This window comes from Lutjanus erythropterus, chromosome 23 (genome assembly GCF_056507025.1).
Source record: "Lutjanus erythropterus isolate fLutEry1 chromosome 23, fLutEry1.hap2, whole genome shotgun sequence".
Lineage (NCBI taxonomy): Eukaryota > Metazoa > Chordata > Actinopteri > Lutjaniformes > Lutjanidae > Lutjanus > Lutjanus erythropterus.
The window spans coordinates 11243187-11258440 of NC_139339.1; the positions used below are offsets into that span (position 1 = coordinate 11243187).

The following is a 15254-nucleotide window of genomic DNA, read 5'->3' on the forward strand; positions in this document are numbered from 1 at the left end:
CAGACACACCCCCGCCTCACGCCACTCTCTCCTTGGAGCTGGCCGACTTTGCCTTTTGCTGCCCTCATACGCACATTGAGAAAGACGGGAAGAACCTGACACCCCCCCATCCAAAGCCAGGGGCCCCAAGCACATTAATGTGTGTGTGTGTGTGACTCTGACTAAATGCAGAGACACTTAACACCGTCAGGACAGTGGCGTAGAGCCCCCACTAACATAGTTTAAGGGTTCATATGCGCAACCAGGCACAGACAGGGATGATAGTGTTACGTTTCCAAAAAGTATCACATGAATTCATACAGGGAGAGCCAAGAACAACGATAAAACTACAAATACAAACTTGTACTAATGATACAAATAAACTTAGGTACACAGCCTTGCTCCATGCAGTGAATATTGTGAACCAAAAGCATCTGTTCAGCACTATTTAACAGTGGAAAATGTCACCTGTGTTGTCCCAAAATGCCTGCCAGCGTGTGGTTTACTGTTATCTGAAACAAAAAGTCACACCACCACAGACACGCACACACACACATGCCCACACACACCATGTGACTGACCTCTATCACCCAAGTGATGTAGAGGAACAGCCCATGTAAATACTGTTCCTCCTTGTCATGACATATGTGTGTGTGTGTGTGTGTGTGTGTGTGGTCAGTGCGGTGGGGTCAGCTGGTTCAAAATCACGTTACAGTAAATTGGGTCGCGTGATGGATGGCAGGTGTTGAAGTGTGTGGTGGTTGGTGTCAGTGAGTGACAACAACATTCACACCAAACTGAATGTAAAAAATGATGTTCAGAAACGTCAGTGGTGAGAGTTATTGTATGTGAACCGTGTGAGCTTTGCATGCTAAGTTACAAGTTGAAGGACTGTTTCCCAAACTTTTTTTCTGGGAACCCACTTTAAAAAAATGACAAACCATTGCAACCCAGTTCTCAAGGAACCTTATCAATAAGTTAGTTTGTGCATAAATAAACTTTCCTGACCATTTAACAGCCATTTCTGTATCACCTTATATTATCTTGTTGCATGTTAGAGAAAACATATACATGTTTGTGTACATTTATAAATGAGAAATAAATGCACTTAGGCTGGGTTAATAGTCCATCTATTTGTTTTTTATTTCCTCTCGTTTTGTTTTTATACATATTGCACATTTAATCTTACATTTGCAGAATTCTTCCATAGTGTTTATTTATTTGGCAACCTAAATAAAATCTTGTGCGATCTGTGGGAATGACTATGTTTAAGCGTCACACCAACGGTCCCATCAATTAGCCACTCCGAAAAAAAAAACAATAAGCTTAACATAATGCAGTGAAAATGAGGCATAAACTGTACAAAACTACAGCAAGTTTACATAAATTGTTAGCTAGCTAGTTAGCTGTTTTTTTGCTAACCCTAGCCTATTTATCACTGTTATGGATCCCCCAGCAGCATCTTTTAAACTTTTCCTTTTTATTAACATGTTGACCGAGTTAACTGAGTGAAAAGGGGCGGGTCACTTAGCAACAAAAATGTCAATCTTTAATACAACGAAAGTAATTTTCTTAAAGTGGACGATATGAAAAGACAAATCATAAAAATGAATCCCAGGCAAGCCGTTACCCCTTTTCCAGTCTTTATGTTAAGCTAAGCTAACTGGCAGTTGACTGTAGCTTCATATTTATCTTTCAGATGTTCGTGTGTGGTATCAATCTTCTCATCTAACTCTAAGCAAGAAAGCAAAGTGCATTCCCAAAATGAGACACTATTTCTATACTATACTTACTATAACACTGCAAACTACAAAGTTTTCTTTTCCTTGATGAGCACTTGGATACAGACAAATTCACAGACAGACACATTATGTAGTAAATAAAGGGCTACAGGCTACATAATCAATTGCATAAATGCACTGTAACAGCCCAGCAGACTGGTACTACTTCAGGCTACGCTAAACATATATTTGGAAAGCATACAGCATCTGACTCAGTGTAGCCCCAAACTGCATAGCAACACACCTTGTGACCACTGTATTATAATTAAACTGATAGAAAACACCAGGCTCAAAAAAGATGAACCGGGCACACCTGTTTTAAAAATGATCTTCCTACTGAATTCAAATTAAATGTGAGAAGTTAATTCCTAGCAATCTCAACAGAAAATGTGAGAGATATTTAGTACTCACAGAAAAAAGTGGTTCAAAGGTGTTTCTTGAATATACCCTCAGACCACATTTCTGCTTCCTAAAGCAATCATTTAAATCAACATTACTTTATTAGTATAATTGCATACCAGGCAACATAAATTGGCACTGATCTACATAAATGTTGGCACTGATTAACATAAATTTAAAACAAAATGATCTAAATATCACTTAAAGAGCACTTTTATATCACTTTCAAGATATTTGCAACTGTCAGTCTGGTATTAATCAGCATAAATGATGAACATAAACTTAAACATGTGAGCTTTTAAGTGTTTTTTACGTGTTTTTATTGCCAAACTCAGTCATTTTGACCCACTTATGCATCTGAGGGTCAAGAATTTCCTTTTGCACATTCACCGTACTGCAACCAACTTCATGTGCAGCTTCTGGTTGATTGTAGACGACGCTGAACCATTTCTGTGGAAATAAGTTAAGAAGATGTGCATGAATCATACTTCCCCCATTTGGATTTCGTTTGATATGTTATAAATGACATATTTATGAGACCAAAAAATTTGAAAGAGTTCCTGCTGCAATTTGTGTGGAGTTGTGTAATTGCCATCTGCCCTGGCCCTGGTCTGTTAAACCACTCTATTGTATCTATATACAGTACGGTGCCACTGGGATCAAGTTCAAAGTACACTCGCTGACATCTTCAGCACATTCATTCAAAGGTCAGACACCCCCAAAGTGGCACCAATAACCGCAATGCACCCAGACAGACGAGAACCGACATTCAGTGGATGTGAATCATGCCAGTTCAGGAGTGTCCCAGTGCAGCTGCAGGCACCTGAGTGAAGTCACGCTCAGAGTTTCTCTGCAGCTCTGTTGGTCCCAGTCGAGTAGACGTTTATCTAATCAGCAAAAGGGCGTTTGAAGGGTGATGAGAGGCGACGTCATCCAGCATGTTAGTGCAGATTATGCAACCATTAAACAGAGTTAAAGTGTGAAACTGACAGATTTAAACTCCAGCTTCAAACACAGTCCTCACTGCAGGAGGAAACCATCGCTGACAGTCCTCAAGGAAGACGATGACCGTGCCTGCTCCGGGGACGCTGTTTCAAAGTTGACCTCTGACCTCCCTGGAGAGAGAAAGAAGCAGAGGCAGAGTGTATGTTCACAGCTCAAAGATAAAGTTCGACACAAATCACTGCTGTCAAATGAAAACCTTCATCAGCTTTACATCCACCAGATGGTGCAGACAAGACAAGACAAGACAAGAGAAGTAACCCCCACATGAGGAGGCGCCCGCATCCGGCTCGCCAAGGTGTTAGTTATTGTGATGATTGTAGGGATTTGTTTTGTTTCAATAAAAAATCAAAAAAAGATTAAAGCTGCAAGCAGCATTGTACAGGCCTAGCAGCCTGCACCCGTTGGGGTCTGCTGCAACTGCATACCATGTCGCCACATGCCACCTGGTCTATGCAGTGCTGAATTTTCACGTGCATCGGACACTGCAGGAAGGAGTTCAAACTCACTGCCTGTCTCCACTAGGTGGTGCAATGACTATGTCCTGATTGTCATGTAGATATGTTCATATGTTCATATTGAACATGTGAAGTTTCAGGCAGATTTGACTAAGTAATCAGAAGTTAATGTAATTTCCTGTGTTTTGGTGAAACATCGACATTCGCTGTACTGTCATGGCAACGCCATCAAAAGTTTGTGAATAAGAATAAGATAAATGGCAAAAAAGGGAAGAATGAAGACCTGGCTTTTGCCAACTCACCGTGTCGTGGAGGGAGTTTATTGATCAGTCGCCGGCGCTCCTGCACAAAGAGTCACTGTCCGCTCAGATTATGAAAAATATTTGGAATCTTATTTAAAGAGTTTTTCAGATTATTTTGGGGGCTTTTGCCTTTATTGGACAAGACAAGTGAAGGTAGACAGGAAAGGCGAGAGAGGCAATGGAGACGACAAACAAAAATAAAACAGCATTAATAACTATTTCTATCGTTTTGTTTTCTTTTAATTAAAGCTAGAAACATCTGGGGGGGCAAAATCAAACATAATGGTGGACCAACTTTGGTCCGAGTGCCTCATGATGGGCAGTCCTTATCTAAATAAAGACCAACAGGCACTACAGAGGCCACATCAGTCTGTTTTTACTTTCAATAACTGGATGATTTGAGACAATATGTTTTAGCAGTGTTTTACATTCTTACTGAAGTTTTTTTCTGCTTCTGCTGTTGTTTTCAAGATTCACTCCAGTCCTGGTGTTTTCTAATCCATTCAGCATTTTCTGAGCATCATACTGACCTGACTCCTACGCCCACGTTACCATGTATCACCACCCGAGCCTATAGTTCTTACTTTTTTGGCCAAAACATGGTGGCAGGTGACAGAAATACTCATCTAGCACGCCCCCAGCTAAAACAATAACAACAATCCTCTTTCTGGACTGGAGTCTTCTTCCCTGCAGTGGAAGAATGAAGAGGAATTAGTTACCAAATAATCAAGCGTGTATAGTAATACATACAATGTACAGGCAGGCTTCTTGTCTACAAACATTACAGTTTGTGCACACATTCATGGGGCAAAACAGCTTTGGTAGCTGGTCAAAAGATTAAGTACATTTAGCATGGTTTTGTAAATCTTTGTTGACTCAATGATAACATGCCATTTCAGAATTGGATATGTAAAATGTTAGCTAACAGTATTTAGTTAGTAAATATTCGTTAGTAGACGAATCACAAAAACTTTATGGGTTGCTGACACGTCCTGTTAATTTTGCTCAACTTATCAGGTTTTGCTGGTTACTGATCCTGTTTATCCTCCTTATTTGTTCATATCAGAAGTGTTGTTGTAACATTAGTGTCAATAAACCAATCAACTCAAAGTAAAAATGTTTATGACGAGGCTACTTCACGGCCACAGTTGAGAGACATTTGACTGTAAACATCCTGTATAAAGCATGAGACACGTGTGACAGGCAGCTCAAATTGTTACAGTTGTACCCTAAAATACTGTCATGATAAATTTTGTGAATAGGTGTATGTAATACCTTGTTCAGAGAACCATATCTAATTCTATGATACGTTTACCATTCTAAAGTACAGACCTAGTTTTCCTAAAGATTCTTACTTTCATGTTCAACTGCAGTTGTTTCCTATGAGGGCACAAGAATTACATGTTTTCTATTATCTTAGATAGACTGGTATTTTTTTTTCTTGTTACATATCCATTCTTTAAAATTCTGAGTGATCTTCAAAATGATCTTGTGACTTTATAATAGCTGTCATGAAATAAAGTACATAAGCAGTTATGTTGCAATTGCCCTGAAAAATTTAAGTCAGCAGTTCAGCAGTTACTCATGCTGTCGTCATGTTGCCTTCAGGAGCTCAGCAGAAACCTGTAGTCAGCAATGCAGTGGGCTGTCCTGCATGACACACATTCAGCAGCTGAATCGTTTTTTACTTGGTGAAAGATAAATGGCCAATAATTTATATAAGTTTAAAGTTTACAGACAAAAAAACAACAACAAAAATACACGGTGCATTCATATTGCATTATGTAATAAATTCCATAAATAAAATTTATTAAATAATGCAATATAAATGTTTGAGCTGGACAGTTATCTATTTCAAAAGTAAATATGATATGAAGAGTTGACCTCTCCCTAACTTTTGGAGAACTCGGTATCAAAAATTATTTACGATGGCAGTAATTAATAAAATATTGTTGGCAAATACCTTGAAATGCGTTCATTTGAAAGAATGATTTTTTTTAAGTGAAAGTCTACATTTTCCTATTTTTTTCCCAGTTGCTTCGGCAATGAAAATGCCTCTTTCCCATGCCAATGAAGCGTTTTTGCAGCCATATCCTTTGTAGCTGCTGCTTTGTCTTGTTGTTCGTTCTTGAGTTCCAATATTTCCATCGGTATGTGAATGCACCAATAAGCATTTCGCGATGTTGCATTTAAAGACGTCAGGAGAGCGGCTGCGCGGACCTAAAAGCTGCCCCTCCCCCTTCCTTTCTGTGGGAATCCCCCAAAACAACGTGCTCAGCTTTACCTCAAAATATTTTGACTTTTCTCCTGTTTTAGCTCCCCTCTTCACCAGTCATCAGTGACTCATCTCGTCCGGGCGTCCTTGCGGGGTATTCAAGGTAACAGTGTGGTCGCACACGGCTCAGTCGTTAAAGCTAGAGATACGAGAGCCACTTATATGTCCGATAAATAAAGTTTTACTGCAGTTTAGCTAGGTCGCTCGACTGCCGAAACGTCGCGCTAACGTAATTAGCCAGTTGTGCTAATGCTAAGCTAGCTAGCAAACACCAAAAAAACTTGTGCGCTTTATTTTCGAGTTGAACATTTGCTTCACAGTCGATCGATATCGGTGTCCGAACACATTTTGGCGCATAGTTAAGTAGTTTTCATCTGAGTTTTCATTGAAAGTGCCGGCTCGGTGGCTGAAGGAAGCTAGCTTCATTCAGACTGCGGAGGCCTCCTGCCTGGGGAAAATGGACGCTACCTAGCTAACGTTAGCATGTTGAATGGTTCTCCATGTTGTTTGTTTTGGGGCTTGATGTGAAGTTAATTAGCTAAGTGTGTTCGAATTCAGACTTAAGATTTATGCACCATGGCTTTCTGTCGAGCTACTTTTATTTTGATAAGCAGTAGTTCTTACAAAGGGAAAGTCAACGTTACTCAGCAACTTTGAACAGTGAAAGGCCCAGGTACTTTGTTTTGAACTAAATGTCTATACGTCGGTTTATTTTGCACATTTGCATAGTGCTGAAACTAAATAAGTTTATGTACTTGAGTACAAATTTGAGTTACTTTTCTTGAGGAATTCCGTGTTATGTTATTTTAAGTATCGAGTTCGTACTTTTTACTTAACTCCAGTTCATCTGGCATCTTTAGTTACCACTTACTGTCCAGATTCAGGCTATAATTACAAAATAGAACAAACTAATAAATGATGATGCAACATCAATTTAGCTACCCAGCAGTATATAATGTAATGGAATCGAGTAGTAAAGTAGTTGGCTGCATCTTTAAATATGTACTTACTAATGATAATTTAGTAACATAATAGTCAGTATATTGAAATGGGCCATTCTGCATAATAATGCTTTTGTTTTTGGTACTTGTATGTATACAGGACTTTCACAGTATTTCTACGCCGTGGTATTGCTGTTTTTCCTTGGTTCAAAAATCTGAGCACTTTTGTCAACATTGCATATTTGAATTTTACACGGCTACTTTGTTAGAACGTTTATAAAAGAAACTATACACAGTTCACCAAAGAAACATAAAAATTTAAAATCATGGCAGGAGTCTCAAGAAAATACAAGAAGAAATAGATATAACTTTTGGTCCAATTAACAATTAGGTCAGTCAAGTACCTCGTCACATTGGTAATCTAAAATAAACTATTACAGGAACCCGTCCTTTTACATTACACTATGCTTTCTGATCTTAAACCAGTTTACAATCCCTGCAGTGAAAAATTATTTTATTTCTGTCCTATTTTGATACAAGGACAAGAGTTCAAAAATGTCTAATTTTTAGTGGCCCACTTTTCTCAACGTACTGAACCCAAATGTTCCTGAAGCCTCTCAGACCTGATCTGTGTGCACATGCCTGAAGCGGGTACACTGGCACAACACAAGATATACGAGATCTCACGATACCTTCACATCTGTGTTTAGATGCTGCCTGGAAGCGGCTCAGACAACAGAGAGAGATCTGCTGAGAAATAGTGACTTGTTACGCACACAGTTGACTTTCCAAACTTTCAACAAATAAGAAAATGTCTAAGGACTTCGACATAGAAGAGGAACATCATTTCTTTGCTGCAGCTGCGCTGCTTGGGCGAGAACTTGTGAACCCGCTTCAGGCGTGTGCACACAGATCCTTTCTGAGAGGCTACAGTTGACATTTAGGCTAAAAATATGGTGTACACAATCATAAAAAATCTACTAAGCACAGACTCTTACTTCCGGTTTATCCCCACAGCACTCCGGCGTTGTGGTGCTTCCACATTTTCTCTGTTGGGAAGGGAGAATAACGAGTTATGGAAGACCAAGGGTTTGACAGCCTGCCTTTGAGCCAGACCCCGCCGCTGAGCCAGGACACCTTCAGAGATCTGTGGGAGAGTGTGTAAGTTATGTTTTAATCCTATATACAATTTATAATGTTTTTTTTTTTTTTTTAATCCAGAAAAACAAGTTAACCAGTTTGGGAATGTTTGCTTTTGCAGCGTAACTCCCTCCATCTCCACCATTCCAACGGTGACTGAAGTGTCTCCTGAAACATGGAGGCCAAACGGACATATTGATTTGCTGGTAAGCACGCCAACCCACGCCTTTGTGCAAAAACAGTAAATGGAATTGCTGCATGAGAAAGTTTTCTGTTTGATATTAGGTGCTCAGTCGTTTTTCTCCTTTTACAGCTTATAAATGAGCATGTGCTGACTGAAGGGTTTGATGAGAATTTGTTTGAGCTGCCTCCAGAGATGTCCACTAAAGATGCTGGTGTTACTCCACCCGCCCCCACCGTCCCGGTTACAACTGACTACCCGGGGGAGTATGGCTTCCAGCTTCGCTTTCAAAAGTCTGGCACAGCCAAATCCGTTACTTCCACTGTAAGTAATCTCAGGCCCAAGCTCTCAAAATTGAGAAATTGTGTTTATTTTTTTCATTTTTCTTATTTTTGAACTGACTAATAATTGTGTTTTCAGATAATTTCCGAATGGTGTATGTACCAAATAATTGTCTTATCTGTTCTAATCAATATGAGACAAACTACTACTTACTGCATGTTGTGTGTAATCCTTATAGAATAACATAGACTTTAAAAGCTAGATTACAGATGTTAAAACTCAGTGAGACTTGCAGCAGATTGTCCTGCAACCAAACATGGCAGAGAGCAGAAGTTTGAGCTGCTCACCAGAGAACAAAAGGGAATTCCACAGCTGCTCACTCAAGCGCCATTCACTGTTCATCTGATTTCCTCCATGCATAGGGTCATTTTTATCTGTAGCATCTGCTCCTGTTGCATTTTCTCTTAATTAATTAAATTAAAGTACACTTAAAGACTTTTTACACTTTTTCAAAAATTAAAAGAAAAAACTTACTATAAACTTGACTATAGCAAATTCACACACTGGTCTTAGTTTAGTCTAGTTTTTATCACCCACAAAATTATTCAGTATGAATAACACTGAAAACTTTTTGAATAAACACTAAAAAACTTCTTACCTTGGCACATCGGGTTAAAAATCCATTCTTTCGCATCTCTCACGGTGTCATTCATGTGAAATCGTATTCATTGTGATGATTCGCTAAATTTCAAGGTCTAGAGTCAGTCACTGCCTTCGAAGAGCCAATGGTGTTAATGTTTCCACGGTGACTCTTCAAGCAGCGCTCTGCAGTTGGTCGGTTTAGTTGAAGTTAGGGTGGTGTTCCCTGAAACTCCCGCCCCCTGCGACTTGTGCCCTGGTCTATGGGAGAAGTGCAGTCTGGTTGTAAAGCACAGCTCTGACATGACGGGACATGTTCCTGCACCGTCTTCCTCCAGCACAGAAAGGGTTAAAAACAGACCAAAGCAAGGTAAAAAAAAATCTTTTAAATAGATAAATCTGGCCTGATTTAACTGGAGAGCGTAAGCTGTTGTCTGTTTTTGGTTCTTTAGTGTAGAAAGAGTTGTTGAGCTTCTTTTTAAGAATACTGTTTGAGTTTTAGTCCTAATTATAGCGCTCTCATTTTTTTCTGGATCACATTTCATATGTACTCGCAGATAACGTGTGGCTTTCTTTTTCCTGTGTTTTTTCTCAGTATTCAGAGCTTCTCAACAAGCTCTACTGCCAGCTGGCAAAGACAAGCCCAGTGGAGGTCTTGGTGAGCAAGGAGCCTCCTGTGGGTGCTGTCCTCAGGGCCACTGCAGTTTATAAGAAGACTGAACACGTGGCTGAAGTGGTCCGCAGGTGTCCCCACCACCAGAATGAAGATAGTAAGGAAAATGTTTCAATGAAAAATTGCTGTATTTGTATGATGGAGGAATGTTTGTCCTTGCTGAAAGAATTGTTTTGTTTTTAATTTTTTCCTTTGTTTTCCTAATCTGTTTTCCATCCAGCTGCGGACCATCGCAGCCACCTGATCAGAGTGGAGGGCAGCCAGAGAGCTCAGTATTTTGAAGACCCGGACACAAAGAGGCAGAGTGTGACCGTCCCTTACGAGCCCCCACAGGTACAGCTTTCCCACTTGGCCTGTCTACCACTTGTTACACATTCACATTTCCTGATGTGTTACTTTCAAGCATTTTCTGTGTGAGTATATGAACAAACAGTCACTCTCACCGTGATTTCATATGTTAGCCTTAAAATTCAGTGTGCATAAAGTGCAGCGACTGTGAAACCATTTAGGAAAATTAAAAAACGGCTGATTTTGGTCACCTAGAAGAGTTGATAAAGAGTTTAGAAAGATGACTTCCTACTGGTAGAAGTACTAATGTTTTGTTTTGTCCACAACTCAAAAATATTCAGTTAGCTCTCACAGGGAATAAAAAAAATAAAATATTTACATTTAAGATGCTTGATGAATTGTGGCTTATTTTCCCCCCCAAAATTACTCAAACTGATTATCAGAGTAGTTTGCAATTAATCTGATTCATGACAACTATTCAGTTCAGCTTTAAAAACATTTCTCAATATAATGCAGTCTTAAAATTTTGCTTTCATCAAGGCTGTTTGTCTAGGTTGAGCAACCCTTTTCCTTCCTAGTTGTAAACATGTAAACCAGCAGTGAATAAAAATAGTTTCGTCTTTCCTTTTCCAGCTGGGCTCTGAGATGACAACCATCCTGCTGAGCTTCATGTGCAACAGTTCCTGCATGGGGGGCATGAACCGCAGACCCATCCTCACCATCCTGACCCTTGAGACTCCAGAGTAAGTCTTTCTTCTCTTCTACCAGATATTACGATTGGGCGTGGGAGTCTTTTCTTATTTTTGATTCTTTATTTTAGGACAGCAGGGCAATATCATTTTCTCTACCATCCACAAATGTTTTATAAAATATAAGAACTTTGTACATTGTGGGAGTGGGTTACTCTGATTTGCCTTCTTTGTTGGAGAGGTTAGGTGTAGGCATGAGGCGTGACATTGGGGTGGGTTGGGTTGAGAATGTCAGGGTAAACAAATCAGAGGCAGACAAGGGCGGGTCATGCCAGGGCAAGATCTATAATACAGAGTATTGATGTATCCTCAGTTTGTAGAGAAGAGGTATAAAGAGGACAAGGAGTCACATAGTGTAACATTTTGACCTTTACCACCGTTCATCGTCTTCCTAGGGGACATGTCTTGGGCCGGAGGTGCTTCGAGGTGCGTGTCTGCGCATGTCCAGGCAGGGACCGCAAAACTGAGGAGGAAAACAGCACCAAGATGCAGAATGGCACCAAACAAACTAAAAAACGAAGTATGTATTTATTGCATTACAAAAGATTTCAGTTTCTATTCCTGCTTGCTGTTTCCTCTCTAACATCACTTTTGTTTCTTAAGAGAGCGCCCCGGCTCCTGACACCACTTCCGTGAAGAAGTCAAAGTCGGCCTCCAGTGCCGAGGAAGAGGACAAGGAAGTGTTTGTTCTGCATGTAAGTAAAGATTTATACTGTTATGATGATAGTACTGTTGTCAGAATGATTTCTGATTTTTTTTCTTGTCACAGCAGCTCCATTTGCAACATTACAGAAAAGACAAAAAATAAGAAACAAAATATATACATTTAGCATACCATTATACTCAAAGACCAAGGTAAGAAACAAAAATGCATAAACACACACAAAGCTTGATGTCTTTACAAACTTTTCCCTGCTGTTTTCTCCTGCAGATTCGTGGTCGTGAGCGTTATGAAATGCTGAAGAAGATCAACGATGGTCTGGAGTTGCTGGACAAAGACAAGTAAGAAGTGAATTTTGTAACTTTTCATGAAAGCCACCTGAATCATTGGCTTGTGGTCTGTAACTGGAGTTTAGCCTCAACTCCACTCATCTGTCTTGTAGAGATCATCTGACACTAGAGGTCACAGTGTTTCATATTTATGTGAAGTTTTCACACACACAAGCCAACTGAGCTGTAGGAAACATTTCTATTACATATATCACTGTGATAGCTCAGAACATGATTATTTTTCACTTTGTGTTTTGTAATGTAGACCATTCTAACACAAGTTAACCGTTTACCTCCACCAATTTATGTTCAGGATAAGTGATGGTATATTTTGCCAGGAATGTTTTGTAAATTTATCATTATTTTCCTGTGGACAACCACATTCTCTAGAATGATGAAAGAAAAGTAGATGATGCATTGTGTCATTGTCTATGTGCTACTATATTTTGGTAGACATTTGAATCCAGATGCAGTTTTAAACACTATTATTGCCGAGAACTTTATACTTCGATCAAAGGATTAGGATTTCTTCTTTAGTTTTGCTACTGGAGAACTTGACAACGGTTTTGGTCCCGATGCGCACGCTCGCTCTTGAGGTGATCGGTGGGAGGCAGCTCTAGTTTCTCCCTCAGCAGATTTTTCCACAAATGTTATAATCGATGTGGAGTTGCTCTCTGACCCTTCCTCTATGCCGTGAATTCTTATATTCTTCCCTCTTGATCTGTTAGCTTATCTTCCAACTTAGCCTGTTTTTTTGTTTTGGGTTAGGCATGTTGCAAACGCCTCTTTAACTTCTTCTGTTAATATGAAACAATCTTTCAAGAAAATACGGTGTTTGTCTTGATGATCGAGGAGCTCTGATAATATGCTGCCTACCTCATGGCTGCTAGAGCGGAAGTCCAGACATCTTTTCTTAATCAATCAATTATCAAAATAGTTGGCAACTAATTTATCAAGTAATCGCTGCATCTCTGAATCTGCCACATCTGCCGTAGCGTCCCGCCACTCACTGTTTGTCCTGCTGTCTCTCCACAGTAAAACCAAGACCAAGGTGTCTGTGAAACAGGAGTTACCTGTGCCTTCCAGCGGAAAGAGGCTCCTGCAAAAAGGAGAGAGGAGCGACAGCGACTAATAAGCTTTGATCATGAAAACACACAGCTTGTCTTTCTCTCTCCAAGCCATCAAGTTTATTTCAGGTTTTTATTTGACATTAGAGCCCCAGATTTACTCCTGCCTCAGTACTGTACTGCCTGACTGTTTACCGTACTTTAAGTACTGTACAGTGGCTGGCTGTTGAATTATGCAACCTGATATGGGTTTAAACCAGGGGTTTTCAAAGTCTGAGACTGTGGGTCTCGCCTCAGACAGAGCTGGTTACAAAGCAGCTTAGGTCTGCTCTAATCCTGGATGTCAATGGATCGTGATTATGCATAGACAAGAGCCAAGATGGTTAGATATTTTGCTATTTGACATAACTACCAAATACATAAAAAAAAGTTATGTCTAAAGGCATTAATTAGTTTATGACTCTGGGATCCGTATCTGTGAATCTCATTTGATGACTAATGTAATATTTCACTTCTGTTCATTGAGCCTTTCGTGAAACTGTTTGGACCCCCCCCAGTGGAGGCCCACCTCCCAGTTTGAAAACCTCTGGTTTAAAGAACTACGCAAGACAAGACCAGTTCGTACTGTAAACATGTTTTCCTCCCCCTCGATACTGTCTTTATATTTATCTGTCCCATCAGCCGGTTATGAAATCTTTGACGTTCTATGTATTTGCTTGAAACGGGATATCAGGTTGGGACTGTATTTAATCAGTGTTAATGTTGGCAGGGATTTTCAATTGACTTTTAACTATTCAATCTTAAAAATTTATGTCATCTTGTCATTTATAATGCATCATTTTAGTCAGATTTAGTCAATGAACATTTTTCTGTTATGTCAAAATAGTCATTTTGATCATGTCATGAGTAAAAAAAAAAAAAAAAAGCAGTTTTGTCAAATTCTAGTCAAAATTGAAACAGATATGCGATTGCAAAGGATCCTAATTCTTGAAACGATTCACTGCCATTTGTTTGAGTGTGAAACGGCTCTTGTAAAACACTGATGGATGTTTACCTCCATCAGTGTTTGTGTATTAAGACAACACAGCCCATGCAAATTCAAACAGTTACATCCAGTCAAACGGTCCTTTTGGGTGTCTGTGGGGACGCCCCGTCGACCCAAAAGTTTATTTCCAGCTCTGATTAGTCGTGCTATGCAAGTAGTTAAAACACAGGAACAGATGTAAGGCCAGATTAAAGAACACGTATGCATGAAATCTCACCAGTGGGGCTTCCCCCCCCCCCCAACTCCGTTTTTTTATACTTTTTTCCCCCATCACGAAAAGCTGTAAATAGATTTCTGCTCTGATTTTTTTTTTTCCCTCAAACATCTGTATGTTGTCACTGGGGTTGCCTCCTCTTAAACGGTGACAATTGGGGAACGTATACTGTCATGATTTTTTTTTTTTTTTTTTTTTTTGTGAAAATTAACAGTAGATTTGGTAGATGAGGGGCTGGCTGGCTCACCCCAAAAGCTAATCACCTTTTAGTATTGGTCAGACAGCAGAAACTGTTGGTGGGAAGTAATGGGAAGAGAAAGGATGGAAAAGAGGAATTTTGATATGAAAATACTGGAATAGTTTCTTAGGACATTTGGCAACAGTGCACCCAGGGACATAGTCTAACAAGGAAGACACGTTTTAAGGTCACTACTACTTCGGTTTATGAGCCATGCTCAGATATTAAGAACTACTGTCTGTCTAAACTGATGAGATGTCATCAAGGATGCCCGAGCTGACTTTTAGGTTTCCGTTTTTGTCCTCTCCACACACAGACGATGTTATTTGTCACTTAACCAGCACTTCAGTTTGATGTGACCAATCAGTATAACCACTTTTTGTTTTACACTGCCAAAAAATGTATCTTTTAAAGGCATTTCTTTGTTTTATTTCTGTTATCCTTATAGATTATTTTGGGAACTTAGTTTTGTATAAGAGGTTTATCTTTCTATTTTTCATTGTTATTTTTTCATGGCTTTTTTTGTACTAATTTGCTTTTTGTTATCCAGAGCTTTAAGCAAAAATAAATGTAAACATAACATGAAACTGTGTCCTTGTATTCTTTTATAA

At 39.5% G+C, this 15254-nt stretch overlaps 1 protein-coding gene across 1 annotated transcript; it reads left to right on the forward strand.

The window, feature by feature from the left end:
- The first annotated feature begins 6138 nt into the window (after positions 1–6138).
- tp53 (tumor protein p53) lies at positions 6139–14074 on the forward strand. Its single transcript, XM_084711723.1, has 11 exons — positions 6139–6299; positions 8155–8298; positions 8399–8483; positions 8591–8782; positions 9975–10149; positions 10273–10385; positions 10974–11083; positions 11485–11609; positions 11693–11784; positions 12021–12091; positions 13115–14074. The coding sequence occupies exons 2-11, from the start codon at positions 8213–8215 to the stop codon at positions 13209–13211; spliced, it is 1146 nt and encodes a 381-aa protein (XP_084567849.1). The 5' UTR covers positions 6139–6299; positions 8155–8212; the 3' UTR covers positions 13212–14074.
- The last annotated feature ends 1180 nt before the right edge of the window (positions 14075–15254 follow it).